At 39.8% G+C, this 27,618-nt stretch overlaps 1 protein-coding gene across 6 annotated transcripts in view; it reads right to left on the reverse strand.

The window, feature by feature from the left end:
- cemip (cell migration inducing hyaluronidase 1) overlaps positions 1-27,618 on the reverse strand; it is a 306,192-nt gene that overhangs the window by 60,203 nt on the left and 218,371 nt on the right. For all 6 annotated transcript variants that reach the window (XM_030725200.1, XM_030725199.1, XM_030725203.1 and 3 more), the window contains 3 exons: positions 21,982-22,151; positions 16,461-16,670; positions 13,793-13,998 (listed from right to left, as the gene is read on the reverse strand). In XM_030725200.1, coding sequence (XP_030581060.1) covers positions 13,793-13,998; positions 16,461-16,670; positions 21,982-22,151 — 586 coding nt within the window. The remainder of the gene's footprint in view (positions 1-13,792; positions 13,999-16,460; positions 16,671-21,981; positions 22,152-27,618) is intronic.

A 27,618-nucleotide genomic window follows, 5' to 3' on the forward strand; every position in this document is an offset into this window, starting at 1 on the left:
TTTTTGGCAGAAGATCACTTTTTGGCATAACACTGGCAGCTGTTGATGACAGCTGATGTAACTAATAAAGTAACTTGAAATCTAAGTTAGCTGCTAAAGTTCCTTGAATTAAGTAAACAGTAAAATAACTGAGTTACTTTTGAAAGGAGTAATTAGTAATCAGAAATCATATTACTTTTTCAAAGTAACCATGCCATCACTACTGGGCACAATATCAGAGGGCTCTAACCAGAAGAGTGCAGCCCTTGGAACAACTAAGATACTCTGGAAGAGGACCCAAGCTTCAGGAGGAACACACAAATATATTTATGTATTTTATATATAAACTTAGCACAAAATGTGTGGAAATTTGTGTTTAGTTAATTATTTCTTTGTTGTAACAATGCTTCTTGGCAATAAAATTTATACCATTAGAAAGCCTGTTTATTTCCCCTAAAATGGTGTCACGTTTGAAAGGAAAATACATTTGAGGGTTTAGCAGCAGAGATGAACATGTGGACTGCGCCTATGAAAAAAATTGCCAAACATTTGTTTGTTTGTTAACAAAACTGCAGCAAATCTACCAGTCTGATTAACACCAAATTTGCATGAAAGATGGCAAGTGAACCTGATTAAATTTTTGCCATAACTGGGTTGAAGTTAAAGGAAAAAGAAAAATTCCTATATTTGTTGATAGAGGATCTGCCATGCCCAAATAACACTGTCGATTTAAGATGACATTGCAGGGATGTAGCAGTTTGCTAATTTGATGAAAGCCCAGTTGGGATAACCGCATGTTTTAAGAGCTTTCTTTATATGTGTGCTTTAAAACTGAAGGAACCTCTTGGAAGATAGGTGAAACATCTTCAAAATTTAAAGAAGTCCAGTTGCCTTTTTTAAGCACTTGAGGCATGTAAAGGACCTTTCATGCTACTTTCCCACCGCCGAGGTTCCGGAGCCGGAGCAAGTTCCCGTGCCGATCCCAATGAACCGGCGAAACGCTTAAGAACGGGCCCGCGTTCCCACCACGTTTCTGTGAACTGCTCCTTTACGTATGAGTGTGGGCGAGTCCTCGTCTGGACACGGAAGCCAAAGCGCACAAACGTGGGAGAACACGCTCCCCTTTGTTGTGCTGCAAATACGTTTTACGGTCCAAACTACTGCAGCATCTGTGTGCAGCACAGAGGTGAATACAGACAGCGATTAGAGCAAGACGACAAGTACGCACTTTGTGTCCTTTTATCTGTGATATGAACTGATACAAAGCAGCAAGTTCAGCCTTAGAGCCCAACCTAATTCACAGGCGTGAAAATCGCTTTGCTTTTCTCATGTAATACACATGTAATATGGTAGAAAACTTGATGTTGAGACGGCAGAGTCACGCCCCTCTGCCGCTTTCGGCACGGGTTCCTGGTTCCAGACCAGCTAATTTGCGGGGCCGGAATTGAACCCGTTTTTCGGCCGAGCACCGAGTGCTTCGGCGGTGGAAAACCTGCCTAGCGGTTCAGTTCACAGCTCCGGCTCCGGAATCCTGTTGGTGGGAAAGAGGCTTCAGTGTCCCATTTAAATGCACAGGGTTCCCCTTTTGTATAAAATTTTCAATATCCATTCTAGAAAGATAGAATTCAACCTGTCTAGCATGGATATCATAAAATGTCATGCAATCTTATTCAGCAAAAAATGCCCCATTTCAAAAGTGATGAGAAAGGGGTCCCGTCTGAATACCAAGTATCATATATGACAACTGAAACGTCGGACAGAGATTGTGTTCCCTGCTTATATCATGTTTGCAGAGATTTTCCCACACTGTCTTTATGAATGAATAGAGCTGCTGGCTAAGTTAACATGGGGTAATGTCACAGGGTTGGCATGAGATTAGTTGAAAGCTCTTTCATTACCTATGCTCTTCCTTTCCACCAAGTTTCATGACATTTGACCTGGTACTTTATGCCTTCTTTTGCCAACACAAATGGCACTCATCACATACCTCCACCTCTGCTTTTGCAAATGAAGAGAGTTTACTTCCTGTCATAGTCTTCAACTTCACTGTTAACATCTCCTTAAAAAGGATTTACACTCCTCAACCCATCACCCCCTGCCTCAGCTCAGCTCGGATAAGAAAGTGATTAGCACATTGTAATCAACGCCTCAACCAGCCCCAATCAAGGTTTAGCCCTCTTCCAGGTTCCTTGATGTGATTTCTGTCAGAAGTGATGAGTGGGAGGAAGGTCTGAGAGCTGAGAGACACCATGCTTGATGGTTAGAACGGAAATGATCTGAACCGGACAGCTCCATTACAGTAGCTTGTCATCAGGATCCAAGTGATAAATATATAATGTAACAGATACTGAATGTTTACTAGTGTGAGAAGGTGTTAAGGTCACACAAGATACAATAAATTAAACTGCTGGTAAATGGACTGGTTGTTATATAGCACTTTCCTACTCTACATGAGCACTCAAAGCACTTTATACATTATGTCTTCATTCACCTCTTCACTCCAATTCACAGAAGCACTTTTTTCTACACCTAAGTGCTTTCTATCTAACATCCACATGCCGATGAACTCTGATGAGGGCAACTTGGGGTTCAGTATCTTTTCCCCTTTAACTGTGATTTTTGCAGCTATTTGCATGTGTTGGAATGAATGTCTGGCCATATGGTTGATTATGTGTCTGTATGTTTGTAATATGTACATTTATTTCTGGCTTTTATTCCAACTGTGAAGCACTTTGTAGTTCTGTGTTTTGAAAAGTGCCATACATTCCCTAGCACTTTGGTGCTAGGGAATGTATAACGAATCAACGAATCAAACCACCAACCTTCCTATTAGCAGAAGGTCTACTATACCTCCTGAACCACAGCCACCCACATTTCCAGGTACATTTCTAGGTACCACTGAATCATTTATAGACAAAGTCTACAAAGAAACCCCTTTTACTGTAGACAATGTAACATGTATTTGACTTAAAGGGAGGGCAAAACACATTCTTCAAATAATTTAGTTTCCATCAAGGGACATTATGTCTGGTTTTAATGGTAATACAGCAGAGTAAAATTGCTGAGAGATATGCCTGCGGGATTGATTTTATTTGATTATACTTTGACAGCTGTTGAATGGTGAGCATTAAAATACCATCAAATTATAGAAAAGCATGTTTTTTTCACTTCCCACTAATGGGAGGACATACCAAGGTCCTGGCAGTTACAGGTTATAATGGTGTTTATTTCACCACAGAGAACAGTGAAGAAGAAATTCATCTGGTCTCTCTGTATTTGTGGTTATGAAACTCTATTCTCTGATCTCTGTGGGGTGGAGTTTCACAACGGAAATAGTAATAAACAAATAAAATAGATATCATGACAGTATGCATTTAGTGGAGGATTGTGTTAGCTCAGGTAGACCTGAAATTACCTTAACAATATCCTAAATTCGCTTTGCAGTAGGATGTCTAACCTTTTTTCTTGAGTTGGTACAAATTAACCACTTTCTCAGTGTGAGTGTCAGTATTTTCCACAAAACTCAGTGGAATTTCTTTCTTCTAGATTTCTGTGAAGTTATTCAAAATGAAAGGAAAGACTAAATAAATCACCAGGAGAAGGCATCTCATATCTCATAGCATTTGGTCAACTCTCTCCCACTACCAGACAAAAGCTACAGCAACACACCACACAATATTTTAACTGTTGGTTGTAAGAGAGCATCCTGACTTGGATGCCTGCATAAGGCAGCTTCTTGTATTTCAGGAAGAATTTGTATATTCAGCAGTGCAGAGCAAGCCAAACACTCCTATAGTGGAAGCTCCATTTGTTACTGCGTTGTCATTAAGGAACATGTTTATCATGAGCCATCTTTCTCCCTGAGATTTTGACCTTTCATTCGTTTCTACTGGTTGGATCTGCAGTTTTCCAAATAAGTGTGTCAGCTATTGTTGTTTTCTCACTCACATTCCTACTTATATGACAACATGGATAGCTGTATTAATTTATTTTTTCATAAATGTGCATTTTTTAAATTTTGTGGATGTATACACCTTAGAAGGCAAATTTCACCAGGCATAATGAGAAAATCATCATAGTTCCATTTGCAGGTATCTGAGCAAAAGCAGCTTAGGGTAATGAATATGAATGGAAATAGCAGATATGCAGTTTAGCTCCACAGCAGCTTAACACATGGTTGCATTTTACATAAATTCACCTTTCTGCACTGTTTGCCAGTGTTCTCTCATATTTAATTTGCTCTGAGTATTTGTGTTTGTCTGATTCTCACCTAAACTTTTTCTAACTCTTTTGCCATTGTTGCTCATTTGCCTACTGGAAGCATATTTTATTATTAATGTTTTTCAGAATTTGATTGATGTCAGCCCTCCGTGAATCCCAACCTTAACATGATGGTGGGGTTGTGTGCTTCCCAGTGATCCCAGGGGCTATGTTGTCCTGGGGTTTTTAGCCACTGGTAGGGAAATTGGTCCCAGGTCAGGGGCCAGACAAAGAGCGATTCCAGTGACCCTTGATGGCACCCTGCTTGGGATAAGGTTACTGGGGCCCACCTTGGAGCCAGGCCTGGGAAGTGTGCTCGAGGGAGAGCGCATGATGGCTGGGCCTTAGCCCGTGGGGACCAGCTAGGTGTAGACCAAAGAGGAGACATGAGCCTGCCCTTCTGTAGAAGAAGTGGGTCATTTCTCTGTGCCTTTGGGCCAGGGAACAGGTTCTGATTGTTGTTTGTGCTTATGTGCCAAATGACAGTTCAGAGCCATTGGGCGGGTGCTCAAGGGTGCTCCATCCTGTGACTGCAATGTCTTACTGGGAAACCTCAACACTCATGTGGGCAACAACAGTGAGACTTGGAGGGTTGTGATTGGGAGGAATGGCATGCCTGATCTGAACCCGAGGAGTGTTCTGTTATTGGACTTCTGTGAAAAGCACAGTTTGTCCATAATGAACACCATGTTCGAACATAAAGATGTCTATAAGACCAGGACACCCTAGGTTGCAGGTTGATGATTGATTTTGTAATTGTATCATGAGAGCTGTAGCTGTGTTCTGGACACTTGAGTGAACAGAGGAGACAAAACAAAACAATAAGAAAAGATATCGAGGTTACGGTGGCAGACTCCTTTTTAAGACAGTTCATCTGATTCAATTCACCTACAATGGCCATAAGAGACCTCCTATAAGGAGAAAATTGGCAGCTGTGGAGAGGAAAAATTCCCCTCCCTAAGTCTGGCAGAACCAGAAAAAGATGAAAAAGAGGAGCATTGAAAAACAGCAAAAATGACAAAATACAAACTACAGGAGAGAGTAGACAAAAGTTACTGACATGCAATAGTGGGTTTACTATTCAGTCAATTCGGTTATCTGGATATCCACTTGAAACATCTGAAATGCCATAACACTAGCTGTTATCCAATGTTTTCAGCCAATCTTGTATGTCCTTACTTCAACTAAGGAAGCAGCTTTGAATTCACGTCCGATGAGACAAGTGTAAGAATAAAAAGATGTCTGTACATGGAATTGAGATTGACTGTAAGTGACACACTCCCTCTCAATGGCTTATTCAAGGGCATTTTGTGTTTTTTTTTGCTTATTTATGTGTTTTTTTTAATCAATTTTACCATTTTATAAAATATAGACACTTTTGTTTGTTTGTTTGGTTTTTTATTTTTCCCAATCTATCTAAAGTGTAGTGAAAAAGTATTTTCCCCTTCTTGATTTTTTTCATATTTGTCACACTTACATGTTTCAGATCATTGAATACATTTTAATATTACTCTGAGTAAAATTATTATTTTATTTAGGGGAAAAAGCTATCCCAACCTACCTGGCCTTATGTGAAAAATAATTGCCCCTAAGCTTAATTACTTGTTGTGTCAGGCTTGGCAGCAAGAACTGCAATGAAGCATTTGGGATAGTTGTCAATATTATTGTATGGTGTTTACCTGTCACAAAAATTTAATTGAAATGAGCCTTTCACATCACGGTGGAGGAATTTCAGCCTGGTTTTTGAGCATGTCCAGCCTGTTTAAGGTCATGCCAAAGCATCTCAATTGGTATACCACTGTACATGATAATATTGGTAATTTCACAAAGATAAGCATTTATTGCAGTATTGTGATGCATATTGTGATAAATAATAAAAGTCAAAGGTACAAATTAAAAGGAATACAAGAACACATAGTGTAAGCATGTGAATATGAATAAAAAGGTGATATCAGTTAAATAAAGAAACAAAGATTCATGCATAAATCAAAATATATTTAGCAACTCAGATCATTTTATTTTGCTGTTACTTCCATGAATTTTATTCAGCATTTCCACCATGTAATGTTACTGGCTTATTTGTCCTTAACCATTTACCTAATGAATGTCTAATTTCAAAACATGACAAATAAATATATTTTTGCAGATAGTGTGTGGGAGTGAATTTGCAACAGTGAATCACCACTGAAAAAAAATTAGAGGGTTCTCCAGATTTGAGCATTATCAGCATCAATAATGCACTGAGTACTTCTTCTTCACACAGCTCTTGTAACTTTCTATATGTTTATACACATAGATTAAATCATTAGTTATTATTAGGGGTGGCTGTGGTTGGGAGGCGGAGAAGACCATCTACTTATTGGAAGGCTGATGGAAAGAAACTGAATCCTGAGCTGCTCCTGATGCGTTCATAAGAGTGTGATTATAATTTTTTTTTTCTTTCAAGACCTCCAGAATTTAACAGGTGTCCTGGCGACATCTGTTACCTGGTGTTCTAGTGATACATCATTAGCCCCCCCCACCTTCTTTTTTTTTCGTGTGTGTGTGTGTGTGTGTGTGTGTGTGTGTGTGTGTGTGTGTGTGTGTGTGTGTGTGTGTACATGTGTGTGCATTTGTGAAGACATGCATGTGATCTTCTCCTACATCAAAAAAACCCTTCAAAGGCAGCATAATGCATCTCAATGAAACCCAGCAAGCAACGATGAGAATAAAGAAGTAAAAAGAAACAAAACAGGGCATTCTGGTGATCTACGCCATGAGGAAATCCCCCACCCCCATCAAAGACACCAGAACCACCGGAGTACAAACACAGCACAGAGCGGTGATGAAAATCCACGAGCTCAGAAACCCCAAGTGGCTGCAATCCACAGTGACAGTGAATAGAATCAAAACCCAGGAAGGACACCAGCTAGCACCAGGGTGCCAGGGCATACCCCCAGCAACACAGGCCAACCAGACCCACAGGATACCCAACTAAGCAAATATTGTTGTGAAAGCAAACCACTTAGGAATTAGAGTTAGGTTGCATTTTAGGCATTCTGGCCTAAAAGTTCTTAGGAGATTTCCATTTGGGTGTGCCAAGTAGGGGGGAAAAAAATCCATATTTTAACCCCGCTCCTAACAATGCAATTGCTAGACCAGGAAGTTAAGTCAACCAATTGATAGCGCTAAATATAAAGTTAGCAAACCACTAAAGTTAGTAGAATTCTACATCTTGGGAGCCTGATTGTCTGTTAAAAAGCAAAATGGTTGACTTATATATTGTCCTCACTGTCCATGGACTCAAAAATAAAAGTTTATAATTTTGCATAAATGTCCAGCACCAATATTTAGTTTGGAAATAGATCTGGTTTGTTTGGATCTTCCTTTTCTAGGCAATGGATCTTTGCATCATCATGATTTGGTATTTCCTTCTTCTTCTAAGAACAGAGGATGTGTTTACTGTACTTTTATTGCTCCTTTTAAATGAAATTTGACACTACTGTTACCTCCCACATTAAATACTGTATGAATTGATTTTAAAAATGTAAACAAGATGATGCAATATAACAGACACACAAACCAATGTACCTTTGCAGTTAGTTATACATTGATCTGTTATTCACACTGCAAAGTACTGAACACCTTTACTGAAAAAAAAAGAATTGTTTTTTTATTTAGTCGCGTGTGTTGATGTACTAAAACAGGTACAGGTAAGGTGGCAATTGTTAAAAACAACATTGCATATGTCTGTCAAAGGCAGTTTGAAGCACCTTCACTGATGCTTAAAAACATAACCAAGTGTCATATCTTGCTGTTTAATCTGAAGGGCATGACTTGGATGGATAATTTGTTTTGCCAAATGAACACACACACACACAAACACACACACACACAAATTGAAAAGCACTTGGGCCCTGCACATTTATCTGGCTCAATTTTAAATACATACACAAATATATACACATGTACAACAAAAATGTGTGAGGAGACAGAAAAAGCCATAAGGGAGTGTGAGAAGCTGACTGGAAATTAATCATCACAAATAATAGTAAGGAATGCTGTCAGTGCAGTCATGTTTGATTATAAGTGGAATTTATGGGCCATAGTAGTATATACACTGGGATTTGGAAATCATTGCTGGAATCCAACAATACTGACAAATATGACAGTATGACTTATTATAAATTGAACACATTGCACATTACCAGACTGTTATAAATAGATAAATTAGGAGATTAGAAAGAAAAGTAGAAAAAAGAGCATATCAAAGCAAAAGAGCAGAGCAGGGGTAGAATAATATTAGAAATAGTAAATTCTTCCAGTGCCGTCATGATGGAGAGCAAGTAGATTACGCCATATCAGTGAAAGCCAGTGCCTTTATGCGTAACCTTGGCTTTTTGGCTCTGCAGCTAAAGGCAGAGGCAGTGTGATGAGATAAAAAAAGTCATGTGACCTGGATTGAACTGCTTTATATTCTGAGCTGCATCTTTATGCATGAAATATAATGCCTTTCAAAGAAAATGATGATTAGATGGGGGGGCTACCCTCTACTGTATGTATGTAGAGGGTATGACGGTATAAGCAGAGCTAAGCTTTTCCTAAAACTTTTCAACTAAATCTACATCCATAATCCATAATATATCTGGTTTGCTTATAATGCAAATGCAACAACAAGTATTCTGCTAGTAAAGCCATGCTGTTTGCAGTTTTATAGGTCTGGCACACATATACCAGCTGTGTTCCAACATCTTGTTTCTGCATTTGTCATAATTTAGCAAAAATAGCTGTTATTTAATCTTTATTATAACAAAGATTTCAGGAATTACTGTCAGAAGTACACAAACACCTTACATGTGGCTACAATTTCTAACGTGATCATCGTGCTCTATTAAAGAAGTTTTGAAACTCGTAATTGGGACTATAAAATCAAGAAGAACTTCACTGAAGTAATAAATCAAGTATGTAGTTCAGTCTGTTTTTCATAGACTTCTAAAACAATTCAATTCAATTTTATTTATATAGTGCCAAATCACAACAAACAGTCGCCTCATGCTGTGGAAGAGAGCCAGAGATCAATAACAATTAATGATTAAATGCAGAGTGGAGTATAAACAAAGTAAATAAGGTGAAGGAAAAGAAACCCCCCAGCAGCCTAGGCCTATAGCAGCATAACTAAGGGATGGTTCAGGGTCACCTGATCCAGCCCTAACTATAAGCTTGATCATAAAGGAAAGTTTTAAGCCTAATCTTAAAAATAGAGAGGGTGTCTGTCTCCTGAATCCAAGCTGGGAGCTGGTTCAACAGAAGAGCGGCCTGAAAGCTGAAGGCTCTGCCTCCCATTCTACTCTTAAGTATCCGAGGAACCACAAGTAAGCCAGCAGTCTGAGAACGAAGTGCTCTGTTGGGGTGATATGGGACTATGAGGTCTTTGAGATAAGATGGGTCCTGATTATTCAAGACCTTGTATGTGAGGAGAAGGATTTTAAATTCTATTCTAGATTTAACAGGGAGCCAATGAAGAGAAGCCAATATGGGAGAAATCTGCTCTCTCTTTCTAGTCCCTGTCAGTACTCTAGCTGCAGCATTTTGGATCAGCTCAAGACTTTTCAGGGAGCTTTTAGGACAGCCTGATAATAATGAATTACAATAGTCCAGCCTAGAAGTAATAAATGCATGAATTAACTGTTCAGCATCACTCTGAGAAAGGATGTTTCTAATTTTAGAAATATTGTACAAATGCAAAAAAGTGGTCCTACATATTTGTTTAATATGTGCATTGAATGACATATCCTGGTCAAAAATGACTCCAAGATTTCTCACAGTGTTACTGGAGGCCAAAGTAATGCCATCCAGAGTAAGTATCTGGTTTGACACCATGTTTCTAAGATTTGTGGGGCCTGTTTTCTTTCTGCAAGAGTCGCCCCCTGCTAGCCATTCGAAATAATGCAGGTTTGAGACAATTTCACTACTCCTACTTGTTTATTGTCAATACATCTGACTGAGGGTCATGGGAAAGTTTCAAGAAGCTGAATCAAGAAGGTAATTTACCCATACATATGCTAAAGTGCTGCCTGTCTCCACTCTGAGTACACCACTGTGGGCCCTTGAGGTTTTATTTTCACCTAAATCATCATATTTTCAAGATTTTGTTTCTGAAAAAACCTGAAAAAAATGACATAGGCCATTATTGGCCTATTATTGGCCTATTGGCATAACATTCTAACTTTTGAAAAGTGTTGAGAAAACAAAATTTCTGTAAGACCATCTTGAATAAAATGTAATGTTATGGAACGGTATTAACTTAAGATTAACCGGTGCTTTCTGTTGTCTATAGTATTTGAAACTAGTACTGTACATGCCTGAGCTACAGTATTATTTGGTCTGTGATTTTAGTTTGTTGTTAGGTTGTTGTGAGGCTACATGATACATCATGATACACTGCGCAAAAAAAAAAAAATTAAAGGAACACTTTCTAATCAAACTTGTCTTAAAACTGCAACCTTATTGTAGTGGAGGGGTTTGTGTATCCCAGTGGATCACAGGGTCTATGCTGTCCAGTGGCATTTGCCCCCTGGTAGGGTTTTCCAAGGCAAATCAGTCCTCACTGTAAAAACGCCAACTTGATTGAATAAGTAAGCTTTTTATTGTTTGCCTTTTTCATAACTGAAATATTTGAGACAACAACTAATACTGTTTTCTGAAAATCTTTGAAGATAGAAAATGTATTAACATACAAATTCAAGTTGAGTCAACTATTTCCCTATTCACTTAGTTGAATCAAGAAATTATATTGTGCCCTTACAATCCTGGGAAATACATCATGCATGACCATATAAATTCAAGTTGAGCATTGTGTGTGTATTGGTGCATTGTCATCCTGATAAACAGCACCACCTTCAGGATACAATGTTTGAACCATTGGATGCACATGGTCCTCCAGAATGGTTCGGTAGTCCTTGGCAGTGATGCGCCCATCTAGCACAAGTATTGGGCAAAGGGAATGCCATGATGGGGTGGCTGTAGCTCAGTAGGTAGAGCAGGTCACCTACTGATCGGAAGGTCAGCGGTTCGATTCCTGGCTACTCCAGGCTACATGCCAATGTATCCTTGGGCAAGATACTTAACCCCAAGTTGCTCTCCGACCATCCTGTCGGAGTATGAATGTGTGTGAATGCTAGTTAATTAAAAGCACTTAGCTTAGTAGAAACATGGAAGTGCTTGTATGAATGTGAGTGCATGGGTAAATGTAAAACATGTTGTGTAAGCGCTTTGAGTGCTCTGACTGAGTAGAAAAGCGCTATATAAGAGCTAGTCCATTTACCATGATATGGCAGCCCAAACCATCACTAATCCACCCCCATGCTTCACTCTGGGCATGCAACAGTCTGGGTGGTACGCTTCTTTGGGGCTTCTCCACACCGTAACGCTCCCGGATGTGGGGAAAACAGTAAAGGTGGACTTATCAGAGAACAATACATGTTTCACATTGTCCACAGCCCAAGATTTACACTCCTTGCACCATTGAAACCGACGTTTGGCATTGGCACGAGTGACCAAAGGTTTGGCTATAGCAGCCCGGCCATGTATATTGACCCTGTGGAGCCCCTGACGGACAGTTTTGGTGGATACAGGAGAGTTGAGGTGCATATTTAATTCTGCCGTGAATTGGGCAGCCGTGGTTTTATGTTTTTTGGATACAATCCGAGTTAGTTCCCGAACATCCCTTTCAGACAGCTTCCTCTTGCGTCCACAGTTAATCCTGTTGGATGTGGTTCGTCCTTCTTGGTGGTATGCTGACATTACCCTGGATACCGTGGCACTTGATACATCACAAAGATTTGCTGTCTTGGTCACAGATGCACCAGCAAGACGTGCACCAACAATTTGTCCTCTTTTGAACTCTGGTATGTCACCCATAATGTTGTGTGCATTGCAATATTTTGAGCAAAACTGTGCTCTTACCCTGCTAATTGGACCTTCACACTCTGCTCTTACTGGTACAATGTGAAATTAATGAAGATTGGCCACCAGGCTGGTCCAATTTAGCCATGAAACCTCCCACACTAAAATGACAGGTGTTTCAGTTTCATTGTCCAACCCCTATATATATATAAAATGGAATTCGATCTATATGATTCAAACCACTGCAGAGCGATAACTTTAACTCTAATCTCTGTAATAAAATATTATGGTCAACAGTACTGAATGCTGCACTGTGGTCTAGCAGGACAAGTATAGAGATGATTCCACAACTAAGATCACTAGTAGAGATCACTTTTTCTTTACTGTGATGAATTCTGATTCTGAAACTCTTCAAATAAACCGTTACTCTGCAGATAATCAGTTAGATGTTTTACAATGACTCTTTCAAGCATTTTTGAGATAAAAGGAAGGTTGGAGATTAGCCTATAATTAGCTAAGACAGCTGGATTGATTGATGACTTTTTAAGTAACGGTTTAATTACTCCCACCTTGAGGGCCTGTGGTACGTAGTCCATTAAGTGACAGCTTGATCATATTTAAGACTGATGCATAAATTTATGGTAGGACTTCTTTGAGCAGTCTAGTGGGAATGGGGTCTAATAAACATGCTGATTGTTTGTAGGAAGCAATTTTGGAGTTAACTCAAAAAGATCAGAGCGAAGGAGTCTAAATAAACATCAGTAGTATTGAAAGTTGCTGTAAATGATACAGCTGTGAGATGGTTATGATTACTTTTTTCTCTAATGGCTAAAATTTACTAGATAAGGTTAAAGAATACTTAGCTCAACAAAGAGTCAGTGCGCCAGAAACCTAGGGTTGTTCTTATTTAACTAAATGAATGATGAATAGTAAGATATCCTAGCTTTACAGAGGGCTTTTTTAAAAAAGAGCAACAAACTCTTTTTTTAAATAAAGATCTTTTAAATTAGTGAAAAGTAACTTCCTCTCAAGCTTATGGGTTATCAACTTCAAAGCGTGCGTTTGCGAGTAATACTAGGGATTTCATCTTTCTTTTACTGACGAGCAACAATACCCTGGGTTGTATGTAGTGAGGATGTAACACTATTAATGAGATAACTGGCCTATGTGGAAGTAGAGTTTAGGTAGCTGCTCTGCATTGTGCTGGCACAAGGAATTAAAGATGATAACAGTGGAGGAATTACACCCTTGAACTTAGTTACAACACTTTGAGGGAGATATTTACTGTTATGAAATGTATTCCTTACAGCTTTGTAATTCAACATTGTAAATTTAAATGTTATTATGAAATGATCAGACAAAAGAGGTATTTCTGGGAATACTGTTAAATGTTCAATTTCTATGCCATGAGTCAGAAAAAGATCAGAATGTTCTGATTTGTTCAATTTAAGTCAGACTTTTGACATGAAACCAGACCTTTCATTAAAGTTACACTTCTTATGCTGAATTAAATATGTTGGATTTTTTCTGAGCTTAAATCAAAAGTTCAGTGTTAAGTTAGTTCGTTTAGATTTCCATTTGCTAGATCCCTTTATGAACTTCCAATGTCTTGAAGAAATGAAAGAGTGCATGCAGTTTATGTATGGTTCCCTCTCTGTTTTTTTCTTACCTGCAGTCTTGACGTGGGTTGGGTACATATCCTGGGTAAGCTCCATCAGTGATGTCACGACACATTTTGCTATCTCTGTCTGAAGGTAGCAGGGTGCCTGCTCTCACCATCAGACCCAAACAGTGCTCAAATGTGTTCCTTTCTTCTGGACCATCCTCCGTAAAGAAACAATGGCCAAGTGTGTCATATCCCACCACATCCTTGACCTGGGAGGCAACAGAAAGCATTTATTGATTGTAGACTAGGTCACACTAATTCATGGCTTGCCAAATCTAATTGTAGAAAAAACTGTCTTTATCAAAAGTATCAACTATCCAAAGAGTAAGTCTTTATCAAATGCACCAATATTTACTAAATGTGTTTCCTTTGGGGTTCATACAGTAATTTCAGTCACTTTTACACCAAATTTAATCAGACTTCAACCTTGAAATTCAGGTTAATTTTGGTTTCATCTAATCTAATGTTTTTTTTCAAGAACTGTGCAGGCTCTTGTAGATCTTTTCTGGCTTCTTCCTTTTGAGTTTAACTAGTGATTTGTACCCTTTATGAACCCTCTGTATTTCCATTCATTAAGGTGTCTTTATATTGTCGACTTTGGACTTCGCCAGATGTTGTCTTCTAGAGCTTTTGATGTTGTCGACCTGGCCACTGCATTCCTTTTTTGTAAGAATGTAACAGCTTTTTTTGATTTGGCCTCCTAAAGATTTGATATCTCTGATAGGCAAATTTCAATTTAAGCTGAATGATGACCTCCTTCATTTTCTTTTTGGAGCTATATAAGTAAACTTCTCCAGCCTTACTCCCATGTCTGTATTTTCCACACAAGGCTAGAACAAACAACAATTTCTTTGAGTGTCAACATCCACCAGGGGTATAGTTTAGGTTTATATTACATTTACATGTTAAACTGTTTTAAAGAAAATAGCATGTTTCCTTTCAAATCACACTCAGTCTGTATTTTGGCACTACAATTATTCTGTTGTAGGATTTCCATTTAGGTGTGCCAAACATATGAAAAAGGGTTAAATCAGTGATATTCCATCAGGGCAAGCAAGGCTGGTAGTGCTTGTCTAGTGAAATCTAAAAATGGACATCAATTAAAACATAAAAATGAAGGGGATCTCTCTTTACTTGCATCTCAAACAATGTTCTGGCATAAAGCTTCTCACCCATTTCCATCAATTATTTAAATTACAGTAATCTTGTGGTGAAGTTTTCTATTGTCCCTGGAAGCATGCTTAATTATGCCTGACCAAGAGACACTGGAATCTGTGGCATGTGTTGTTATCACGGGTGTCAGTGTTCTGTTAACAAAGGCTTGTCAAGGTGAAAGGCCATCAGCTTATTCTGGTGTTTTGCACATGTGCATTGTAGATAAACCTGGGGCCTTTGACGGGAGACTAATGGGAGACCAGTATGCTTGAAAAGTTGCTGCTGGCTCTGTTCTTACTGCTCTGAGATCAGTTATCATCTCTACTTTATGTGGATACAAAGCTATAGCAAGTAAGAAGGAAACAAGCCCTTTGTGATTTATCATGTTAATAGATACATTTTCGCTTACTAAATCACCCTGCCTGACAAGTGTGGTGTAGAGGAGTTAGAGCGTAGTGTGAAGAAATTTTTCTTTGCCTTAATCCTAATACACCACCTTTATTTATTTAATGGAGAGAGAGACAGAATAGCAACCAAAAATCCAGAAAAACACATTATATAATAGTTAGATATTGATTTCCATTGAGTGAAAAATAAAAATAGCTAAAAATAACTTGTACTTGGTACCCTTGTTGGCAAGCACAGCAGTAAGATACTTGTAGTTGGTTACGAGGTGTGCACACATCTAAGGAGGGATTTTGGCCCCCCTCCTCTTTACAGAAACTCTCTTGATACTTCAGCTCCCTCTACAAATTTTCAATAGGATTGAGGGCTGGAGACTGGCTAGGCCACTCCATGACCACGATGTGCTTCTTCTTTAGCCTCTTCTTTGTTGTCTTGGCAGTATATTTTGGGTCATTGTCATGCTGGAAGACCCAGCCATGAACCATCTTCAGTGTTCTGACTGAGGGAAGGAGGTTCTTGTCCAAGATTTTAATTTTATTTATTCTTTTAATTAAAATGAAACTACCATAAAAATTAGAGACTGATTATTTCTTTGGAAGTGAGCAACGTTACAAATTCAGCATGGGATCAATAATTATTTCCTCCACTGTAATCTCTCCAGTCAGGTCTGCCTCTCCTGGATCTGCCCTGGGGCCTGTTCCCAGTAGAACAAGACCAGAACACCCCACCCAGTAGGTACCCGGTCAGATGCCTGAACCACCTCAGTTGGCTCCTTTGGAGGAGGAGTAGCAGTTCTAATGCAAGTCCATCCCAAATGAGTGAACTTCTCACCCTTTAGCCCAGGTTTAGCCCAGCCACCCTTTGTAGAAAAGTAATTTCTCCTGCTTGTATCTGCCATCCCAGTCTTTTGGTCATTATCCAGAGCTTGTGAGCACAGGTAAGGGTAGGGACATAGGTTGACTGGCAAATTGGCAGTTTCACTTTCATGCATTATTATACATGTATTTTTATACATACATATATTGTATGTATTTATACATACATAAATGCAGTCAAAGGTTTGGACACCCTCATTCTGTACATCATTAAATTATACAATTTTTTAACTGACCAGCAGTCCATTGGAGCCATGGATGGTGACGCAGCGGGAGAAAGAGTGGTGAATGGATAGATCGCTGACAGACGTTGGAGGGTCATAGCCTCCTCTCTCATCCACATCTCCGTTCATGTGAAAATGGACAGGGTAGTGTCCCATTGTCTGCTGGCCCATGTGCTGCAGCTCCATCCCAGATATATGAACTGCCCTAAAACCATGCTCCACCTGGTAAGGACAGTAGATAAATTACAGTCAGAGAGCTCAGGTTGCTGCATCAATCAGACAAAAGCAAAAAAAAAAAAAAAAAGCAAATGGAGGTACGTGAATGTAATAGCATGAAAATTTTCCATTTCTATGTTGAGCACATATACTGCATATGAAGGATGAATGTAACCTCTGAGGCTAAAAAATGAAAATCAAAGTTCCAAAACTAGAACAAGAGAAATCCCACAGACTCCCATTTCAAAATGCACGAGTTTACATAATTTTATAAAAACATGTTTACAGCATGGTATAAAACAAAACAAAACAATCCCACAAACAAACACACCCAAAACACTTTTGGCCACTATGGATAATTTCCTGTGGAAAATGAAGAAGAATGGCAGATGGAGATACTGTAGTGAAAAAGAGACACTGGAGAGCAGAGTGACTCTGTGATGAGATGCAGCTATGTCTGAAAAGCCAGAGAATCATGAGAAAACAGTTCTCATAATTACATTAATCTTTATTGCAAGACCTAAGATCATAGTCTTTGTGAAAAGACTAGAACCCCTGGCTGTTAAAAATAAAAAATTGACGTTGAATCAACGTCAGTGGTATTTAGTTTGTGACCAGCTAATTGTGGAGATACGAGGTTTTCCCAATAGGATTGACACAACTGCTACAGGAGAACCATGTTCTGAGGCAATTATTATGATCAGATTCTCCCCCTGTGGGTGCACGCGCGTGTGTGTGTGCGCATGTGTGTGCGTGCATGTTACCATTTCATTCTGTACACAAAATGCATGAGAAATATGTGGCATGAGGTTGTGATGGAAATTTATAATAGAATATGATAGCTTGCCCTCAGGAAAAGGGGGTATAAAGTCCTCCCTTTCCTTCCTGCCTCAACATGTCTCTCTCTGTTTCCTTTTTGCCCAATAGGCTGCAAGGCTGACAGAAAAGAAAGACATTTCAGTGATGAGCAGGTATTAAAACAGAGGTCTGAGAGTCTTAATGAGCACTAATCTAAATGAAGAATGTAGATGTTAATGCACTTCAATTACAGCTTGCATCATTTGCTGTAGTGGTGCTTTAATGTACAGTGGGTTACAAGAAACAAAGCACTAGAAATTGTTTCAGTATAACAATAATGCTTTAAAAAATGTCTTTTTTAAAAGGCTCTTTGACAGTTTTAACTTGCTGGTCTTAATATGGTCTAAATACCCTCTCCTACTAAAGCAACAATATTTCCTATGTTTAAAACATCCTAAATATTTAATACATACTATAACCTATGATGAGCAATGCAAGTGTTATTTGTTGTCACAGATGGTGAAAAAAAAATGAAAGGAACAGGAAAATAATTTTGGAACAGTCAGCTTCGAAATGAGCTGCTGCTGGGTCCTTTGGGCTTCTCTCATCATTTATTTGAAGCATTTAATCAACTAAAAGAGCTCACAAATGCTGCTGGTTGTAAGCAGCGACTAAAACCAAAAGCTGTGCAGACAAATTTTTCCTCACAGAGTCTCAAAGCCCCCAAATAGAGAGTGAAAATCACTATAAGAAATGAGAAACATGGGAAATATTAGCCACTCTGTTGGTCAGCAATAAACCATTCTCTCTGAAAGAGAACCAAGGGTCCTGACTCTGATCATGGAGAAAGCAACAATCTGTCAGCTCAAGATTCCTGATTTGTTTGTTTTTTTAACAGCACAAATCATGATCAGGGACTGCTCTCACCCCAGTTACCCTCGGACAGATGATACACTTGAGTGACATCCCATTCTTAACCCATAGGGTTTAATATGATGTTGGTCCACCCTTTGCAGCTATAACAGATTCAACTCTTCTGGGAAGTCTTTCCACAAGGTTTAGGACTGTGTTTGTGGGAATTTTTGATCAGTCTTCCAGAAGCACCTTTGTGAGGTCAGACACTGATGTTGGAGAGAAGGCCTCACTCACAGTCTCCTCTCCAATTCATCCCAAAGGTGTTCTATTGGGTTGAGTTCAGGTATCTATGCAAGCCAGTCAAGTTCTTCCACATCAAACTCACTCATCCATGTATTTATGGAGCTTGGTTTGTGCACTGGTGCACAGTCATGTTGAAAAAGGAAGGGGACATCCCCAAATTGCTTTCACAAAAGGTGGGAGCATGAAATTGTTCAAGATGCCTGAAGCATTAAGAGTTCCTTTCACTGGAACTAAGAGACCAAGACAAACTCCTGAAAAACAACCCCACACCATAATTCCCCCTCCACCAAACATCACACTTGGCACAGTGCAGTCAGACAAGCACTGTTGTCCTGGCAACCAGCAAACCCAGACTCATCCATTAAATTGCCAGATGGAGAAGCTTGATTAAGCATTCCAGAGAACACATCTCCACCACTAGAGTACAGTGGCAGTGAGCTTTACACCACTACATCCAACACTTTGAACTGTGCTTGGTCATATAAGGCTTGGATGCACAGTCATGGAAACTCATTTCATAAAGCTCTCTACACACTGTTCTTGAGCTAATCTGAAGGCCACGTGAAGTCTGTAGGTCTGAAGAAAATTGGCAACCTCTCAATGCAAGAGACCAAGTTGCAGCTGGCTGAGGACCAATGGCCCTACATCTGGTTCCAGCACAGCAGAAGAAATTCCTTCCCTCTCCAGGACCCTGCCCAACTGTCCCTGCTTTGTTGCTTCCAGCCTTGTTGGCTGCTGGAGCTGCACTTAGCACACTAGAGGGTTTTCATACATCAGGACAGGAGTTCTGGAGGTGGGGGCAGCCCAGCCACTGAAATGAGTGCCTGCTCATGGAGATAGTTCAGATGGTGCAGTGTACTGGGCCTCTGACACCTTCTCCTGGTCCCCAGGAGGGACATTCAATGTTCCCATAAGAATGCAAAGGGGAATACACTGGGCAATGCTGGATTTGGACTGTACATAGTCTCTGATTCACCACAACCTGGGGCTTTAGTTGAGGCATTGTGTGTAGATATTAAGTATGTATAGGAGATTTTAACAGATATCCTGCAGTGCCTGTGGAAATTAAGCACAAGGGCAAAATACATAGAATCAAAGCTACAGTTAGCTCCTGCCTTGCACACCCCCTGCTTTTGGGTACATATTGACTGGGATTTAATATGTTGGTGGGCCTATGTGTGGAGGTGCATTCACAACAAAAAAAGGAAATGTGGTATACAGTACAGTCCGGATGAGCTGGAGGAGGTAGCTGGGGAGAGGGAAGCCTGGGCTTCTCTGCTTAGGCTCCTGCCCCTGCGATCCGGATAAAAGGAAGAGAACGGATGAATGGATGGATGAACAGCACTAGTCAAAAGTTTGGACACACTTTCTAATTCCATGGTTTTTCATTATTTAAAAAGTGTCTGCATTGTAGATTAATAATAAAGTCATCCAAACGATGAAGAAATACAGTACATATGGAATTATTTAGTTAACAAAAAAGGTTCCTACTTTGAAGAATCTAAAACATATTTTGGTTTAACACTTTTAATTTTACTACATGAATCCTTCTCTGCTCCTTAATAGTGTGGATGACTTCAGTATTAATTTACAATGTAGAAAAAAAAAAATAAAAACATTGAATGAGAAGGTATGTCCAGACTTTTGACTGGGACTGTGTGTGCTGCATTTAGCAGTGATGAGAGGATGGCTGATGCTGTGGAAAGGTAGGGTGAACCTGTGGAGCATCAACTGGAGACTGTGCCCCTATACTGCAGACACCTGAATCATCTACAGCAACACCTGGACAGAATATATGCAGGGGGTCCCCACAGTGCTGGAATCCTTGAGGGAGGCTGAGCTCACTGCCAACCAGCAAAAATGCGCAGTCGGATGGCAGGTACAGTATCTGGGAAATCACTTGGGGGACAGATGTGCCCCATATCTATGGAGAGGTAGATATGGATCTACCTCTCCATATCCGCATAGCTCAGACGATACACACATTTAAATCTCTATTAAAAACACATTTCTTTTCCTTGGCATTTGGCTGCAGTTTTATGGTATTTTATGGTACTTGTTTTAAAAGTTTTTAATTTTTAATTTTCTTATGTTATTTATTGTTCTTAATGTTTTTATTTATTTATTTTTATTTTATTATTTTATTTATTTATTTATATATTTTTTTAATTTTTATTTAGTATAGTCCTTGGGGTTACAGATCTTGTACAGCACTTTGGTCAACGTCGTTGTTTTAAATGTGCTTTATAAATAAACTTGACTTGACTTGACTTAAGTGGACAAAATGCCTGCCCCATTGCAGCTTGCCCATTGCCCAAGACGAAAAAGGAGCTGAGGCAGTTTCTGGCTACGGCCAGAGGTTCATCCCAAACCTCAATGACCTGCCCATCCCCCTATCTGATCTTACCAGGAAATGTGCTCTAGCTCTTTTCCGCTAGATGGTGTGGTGCCAGGTAGCATTTGAGAGGGTGAAATGAGCCTTCTCTTGGAAGCCTCTGCTCCACACCCTTAACCAGTAGGTGCATGGAGTTAACTACTCAGTGCTCTACATCAGTTGTAAACTGTGGCTCCACCACATGAGGACCCAAGATAACCCAGGGGTATCTGGCTTTGGAACCTTTTAAATTTTAGGTGGTCCAGAGACCAGGGGCGCAAATGGCTTTGGCCAACATCCTCTCTTGCTTACAGGAGGGAGGGAGTAGGTTAGGCTGCATGGATCCCCGGCCTAAGTCAGGCAGTATGTGCTGGCAGGGTATAATTTGTGGCTTGGCTGTAGGAGGGAGAGGTGGAGCAGTAACTTCTGCAGTAGCTATGGTGCCGAAGGAAGACAAGTTTTGACAGAGCATGGGAGCAAGAACACTCTTCCAGCTGTGTGTACAATAAAACAATAGTGTGTGCCCTAACCTGCTACTCTGGCACCTTACATACATCAGTAATAGGGAGCAAGAGAGACTATCTGTGTGAAGGAGAGGGAGACAGGTGGAAAGAGGAAGCTGCAATGAGTAGAGGTAGTGAAGATGGACGAGTTTAAATACCTGGGGTCAATCATCCAAAGCAATGGACAGTGTGTAAGAGAGGTAAGAAAGGCATGCAGGCAGGGGTGGAGTCAGGGGTGATTTGTGGGAGAAGAATAGCAGCAAGAGTGAAAGGGAAGGTTAACAAGTTAGTGGTAAAACCTGCCATGATCTGTGATTTGGAGTTTGGACAGTGGCATTAACAAAAAGTCAGGAGGCTGAATTTGAGGTGGCAGAGTTAAAGATGTAAAGATTTTTTGTTGGGAGTGATCAGGATGAACAAGATTAAAAAATGAGTAGAACAGAGGGACAGCTTCAAGTGGTTGCTTGCTCTGTAAAGAGTGTACCTTCAAATGTCCTCCGAATGTGTCAAAGTTGAAGAATTTGCAGGCCTCATTGCCATAGCAGCGAGGCTCCATCTCACCACGGAGCAGGATGTTATGACTCAGCAGGCCCACCTCCGCCCTCATATCCACCCCATCCACCTCCTCTCCCATGTGGATAAACTGGGAGAGACCTGCATACACAGATAACACACACAGTAATACAAGTGCAAACACACACTATACTTCAGCTTAATATTCAAAAATGAACACAAGCACAATATGGAGACACCTGTTTTGAATATCAACATTTATCTGCTGACAGCACAGTCTGGTGCTCCATTGTTACTGCTAAACTGTATATTCAGAGCTGAAAGCAGTGTAGCATTCCCACCCGAGACAGAGAAAACACAGTTCGGTGTTTGTTTGCCGTGTGTGTGGCTGGGCAGATGTTTGAGATAATTACAATGGAGGACATACTGGAGAAGCTGAGTCAAAGTAGCATGACAATTTTGGTTGTAAGGAGAATAAGAAGGCACCTAGAGCACAGTAGTATCAGAGAGAAAACAGGACCCTGAGTTCACCCTTGAGTCAGCCATAGTTAGAAACCTAACCACTTCTTCATCTCTACCTTGCCAACATTCAAACTTGCAGTGTGATAAAACTGATCTCCAGAGGCGGCTGTTCAGGTCCAGAAATGCAATCTCAAAATCTAAGTGAGCATGTTCAGTATGTTTATCAGATTGCAGAAAACTTACAGTCATGAAGCTCATGAAACAACTTCAACAGTGTACATTCAAATTGACCTTGCCCATCACTGTGGCATTTTGATGCCCACTTCAGAGCCCACAATATAGAAATAGGTGGCTAATCAAGCCAAGCAGTGCAAAGCTATTTGTGCAAACATAAAATTCTATTTGGGGGTCTTGTAAGTATGGTAGCTAATTACTACAGGGGAATCAGGGAGTGTGAAAAGGAATATATTCACTGCATTTGCATATGTGCTTGGGCCTGTCACAAAGTCAGATTTTCACTACACAACTGTCATGCCAAAAGAATTCAAGAAAACAATAATATCACAATATCTATAAAAATGTTTAAAAAAAAAGAAAGAAAAGAAATAATTTAATCAGTATTATCCTTAACTTTGTGGTGCTTTATGGATTATGATATATAGGGACAATCAGAGCCACAAAGGGAGGCTGGTAGTTGCTAGAACATGGTATGAGTAAATAATATTATTATAATGTATAATGTATCAAGTAAACAAGTGTTAAAACATTTAAAAAGACTAGAATGTAGAAAAATGTAGAAAAATCAATTTTTTAAATTGGGAAACTTTGTCCTAAAAATGGTTAAAAAGAGTTTTTGTCTGCAAGTTACATCTTGACCTCCCACAGTTTCACATTATTAAAGCTGTAAGCATTTGATCAGCTCTTTGGAGAAAGGGGCAGGACAACAGCCATCTTTACCGTTTCTCTCATAGTTTTTGTGTTCAGGACATTCTAAGGGCAATATCTCCTCCATAGAGGAAACATTGTATATCAAAGATGGAATCAGTCACTGTAACATCATCCATTAGTTTGGGGCATTTTGAAACCTCAATGTTAATGTTTCAATTCCATCATGTTACTGTAGTAGGAGAAAACTGATGGAATGGATGGAAGTTATCATATTTGTAACCCAGATGGGAGTGCTCAGTTATCAAATAATGGCAGCAAGCTTTGTTAGAAAGCTGCATCCATAAGCTGTACAAGCTCAATGCATATAAATATATATATGGTAATTTTAAGATAGGTCATATTATTTTTTAGATAATTTCACTTAAAAAGCACCAACAGTAGGTAAATAAAGCAAATATGTGTCCTGCAGTCTTTCCAAAGATCAGCAGGGAGAAAAAAATGAACATTATTAATTCAGACAAAGTTATGAATATTATTAACAGGCAAGAACCTGTAGCTGTGCACTGACAACAGACTTAATGGCCTGGGCTCTTTGAAGCATACGTACACTTACAGAACTCCTCTAGTTCTCAGTCTTCACTTCTACCACACCTACATTCACACTGGGCCTCATATGCAAGCCACAGTATTATGCTTTTTTGTTTTAAAGTGAATCCTTGGAAGGACAATTTATACCTCTGTAAAAAGGCAGTGAAGGCAAAAACAAAGAATGTGCCACGAAAAACAGCTTGAGGAAGAAAGGAAAGCAAAATAACACTAAATGGAAGAAGGCGGTTAGAAATTATAGCAGTTCTTGTCTGCCCTCCTCCACATACTTATCCTGAACAACACAAATGTGCTCATTAGAAAAAACAAAGCCAAGCTAGGAAAAAACAGTATCAAAGAAATATTCAAGTGTTAAATCTAAGAGACTAGAGATCACACACCCACACACACCACACATCTCTTTTCTCCACCAGAACAGCTAGAGCTTGAACAGTACAAAAAAAAAACAAACAAAAAAAACATTTTTAATCCACATACATTTAAAACATCAACAGCCCAGACTTAAAAGATGCTTTAGATCCCTGGTCCTTACAGTCCCAACAAAAAAGAAAATCATGACTTTTGAGACTGACTGTTGTAAATACCTTCGCATCACAAGGTGATTCACTGACATGGTTTAACATCTATTTGCACAATAGAAAGCAATATGTTGTTTTAAATGGATGTTAATTTTGGTGTTGGTGTTCTGTGTTATTCCAGACACTGTTTTACATGCGTTATTATACAAAGGCTTGTCTACCAATAATAGATTATGCTGACATAGTGTATCAGAATACTTCTAAGACTAATCTTTATCCTCCTACTGTTATATATAGTAGACTCTGTAAGGTTAAGATTAGATTAAGATAGTGTTTATTTGTCACATGCGCAGTTATACACAGTACAATGCACAGTGAAATGTATTTTGTACCTGCAACCCTATATACACACACATATAAATAAGAAGAATAAAAATTAAAAAAAGTAATTCACACTATACACTATACTCTATATACTATACACTATACACACTTTTATAAATTATAATATTTACATTGTGCAATAATGGTCCAGTTAGGGCTCAGAGTTGAGCAGACGGATGGCTTGTGGGTAAAAACTCTTCTTCAACCTTTCAGTCTTAGTCCTCAGGCAGCGGTAACGCCGGCCTGATGGGAGCAGGGAGAAGAGAGAGTGTCCGGGGTGGCTGGGCTGTTTTAGGATCTTCATGGCCCTCAGCCTGCACTGCTTGGTGTAAATGTCCTGCAGGTTGGGGAGGGTGGTTCTGATGGTCCGTTCAGCTGAACGAACCACCCTTTTTAGGGCCATGAAGTCCTGCTTAGTGCAGTTTCCCATCCAGGTGGTGATGCTCCCACGCATGATGCTCTCGATGGTGCAGGTGTAAAAGTTCCTGAGCACCTTGAGTGGGAGCTTGAAGTCTCTCAGCCGCCTGAGGAGGTAGAGACGCTGTCTGGCCTTCTTCACAGTGATGTTTATGTGATGAGTCCAGGACAGGTCCTGTGAGATGGTCACTCCCAGGTATTTGAAAGTGTCCACTCTTTCCACCTCAGCACCACTGATGACAAGTGGATGGTAGTCCCTCTGCTGCTTCCTGCTGAAGTCCACGATCAGTTCCTTTGTTTTGCTGACGTTGAGCAGGAGGTGGTTCTCCTGGCACCAGTTCTCCAGGCGGGAGACCTCTCCCGTAGTTTCACAATAGGTTTTTCTTTGTTTTCTTTTTTTACAGAGCACTGGACAATGTCTGCCAAACTCAACTGCCTCTTGACATAAGGTGTCAGTATCATTGGTACCAACTCCCTATCCTTACACTCCAAAACAATTATGTTTCTTACATTTGAAGCCTTCTGCTTCCAGCTTCTGGAAGGTTTCCACCTTGCTGGCCTTAAACTCTCATCTCTGCTTTTTCCAGATGATCTGGTCATGTTGACTTAATCAAGTGGTGGCCTCCAGCTGACACTGTAATGGTTCGCAGCGAAGTGCAAAGTGGCAGGTATGAGAATTAGCACCTCTAAGCCTGAGGCCATGATACTCAGCCAGACAAGGGCTGGCTAGTGACCAAGATCACCAATGCAAGCGGCGGAAATGAGTTTCCTCCAAAGGGTGGCTGGCCTCTCCCTTAGAGATAGGTTGAAGACTGCAGCCATCTGGGAAGGACTCAGAGTAGAGCTGCTACTCCTCCACATTGAAAGGAGCCAGTTGAGATGGCTTGGGCATCTGACTGGAATGCCTCCTGGGCACCACTTAGGATGCCCTGGAGAAGACCCTGGAGAGATTATATCTCTCGGCTGTCCTGGGAACTCTTTGGTATTCTCCAGGATGAGCTGGAGGAGGTGGCTGGCGAGAGGGAGGTCTGGGTTTCTCTCCTTAGGTTGCTTTTCCCACGACCCGGCCCCAGATGAGCGAAGAAAATAAATGGTTGGATGGATGGATGGATGGATGGATGGATGGATGGATGGATGGATGGATGGATGGTGTTTCAAGTTATTCACTGAGAAACTGTAATCAGCTTGTCATTAATGTACCTTTTGTATCTAAAGTAGTTGTTAAAATTTGTTATGTTTCAGGCTCCTGCTGATTGGAATAAGTTACTTTTAAGTATCCTTTCCTTGTCATCTTTTTGCTTTAAATAAAGATGTTATATTTGTTTCTTAATCAAATAAATCACTGAGTCTATAACTCCTCACACAGATGTCTGCCAGTGCTGCTCCTCAGCCTCCTGGCAGCAGAATCTTTAGGTGGCACACATCCCCCAGAAGTAAAAGCTCTAAAACATCTAGAATAATTACATAAATTCTTAATGGGGTACATATGAGCCTTAGTGACTTTATTCACCAGATTAATTCAAAAGCAAATGGCTAAGTAAGAACCAGGAAGAAGAAATGCTAAAATCATAATAAATATAAACCTCTGAGAATACTGTCACTTTCTGCGATTGACATTATGATGAGAACTATAGTTGGACATTCATTTGTGACATAGGGGTTTGTGACTACTCAAATTGACAACACCTTATCTTTTAGGTGTTATATGCCATGGAAACAACACTGAAAGCTGAGTTACTACAGTGACTAATCAGATGAGCTCTTACACACACATCCAGCAAATTCTTAAATGCATTTTATCCTTCCCTGGTTGTTTATAAGAAAAACACCTTTTTGAAGCCATTATTGCTGGGTGGTCATAAAATGAAAATTACTAGAACTATTTGCTGTGAGATATTTTATTTTAACCATGCAGCATTGTCTTCTTTGTCACAAAAGAAGACAAAGTTGAAAGTTTCAAGTTGAAAAACAGTGAAGGTTCTTGGCATATGAGAGGTGATGTATATGATCAGCCTCTGTGCAATAACTGACACCACAGTCATTCAGTGCTTTGTGGACTTTAAATGACCAAGCAGTGATTTTTGTGTTACTGTTTCTTTCATATCTTTCACCAGGTGTTCAATATTTAAACTAAACTGTTGATTGTAACTAACATGTTTATTAGTGCATGAGGAAACATAAATATATGTCCTTCCAATCCCATGAGGAAATGATTACTGTTATTTTGGTAGGCCTAACTTCCAGTGACCCTGGCAGGAGAGTTTCAGACCATCATAATTTTTTTTGGGCAAAATTAAGCAACCTTCACAATTACTTAAAACACAGATTTTATG

Source organism: Archocentrus centrarchus, unplaced genomic scaffold (genome assembly GCF_007364275.1).
Source record: "Archocentrus centrarchus isolate MPI-CPG fArcCen1 unplaced genomic scaffold, fArcCen1 scaffold_48_ctg1, whole genome shotgun sequence".
In the NCBI taxonomy this organism is placed as follows: Eukaryota; Metazoa; Chordata; class Actinopteri; order Cichliformes; family Cichlidae; genus Archocentrus; species Archocentrus centrarchus.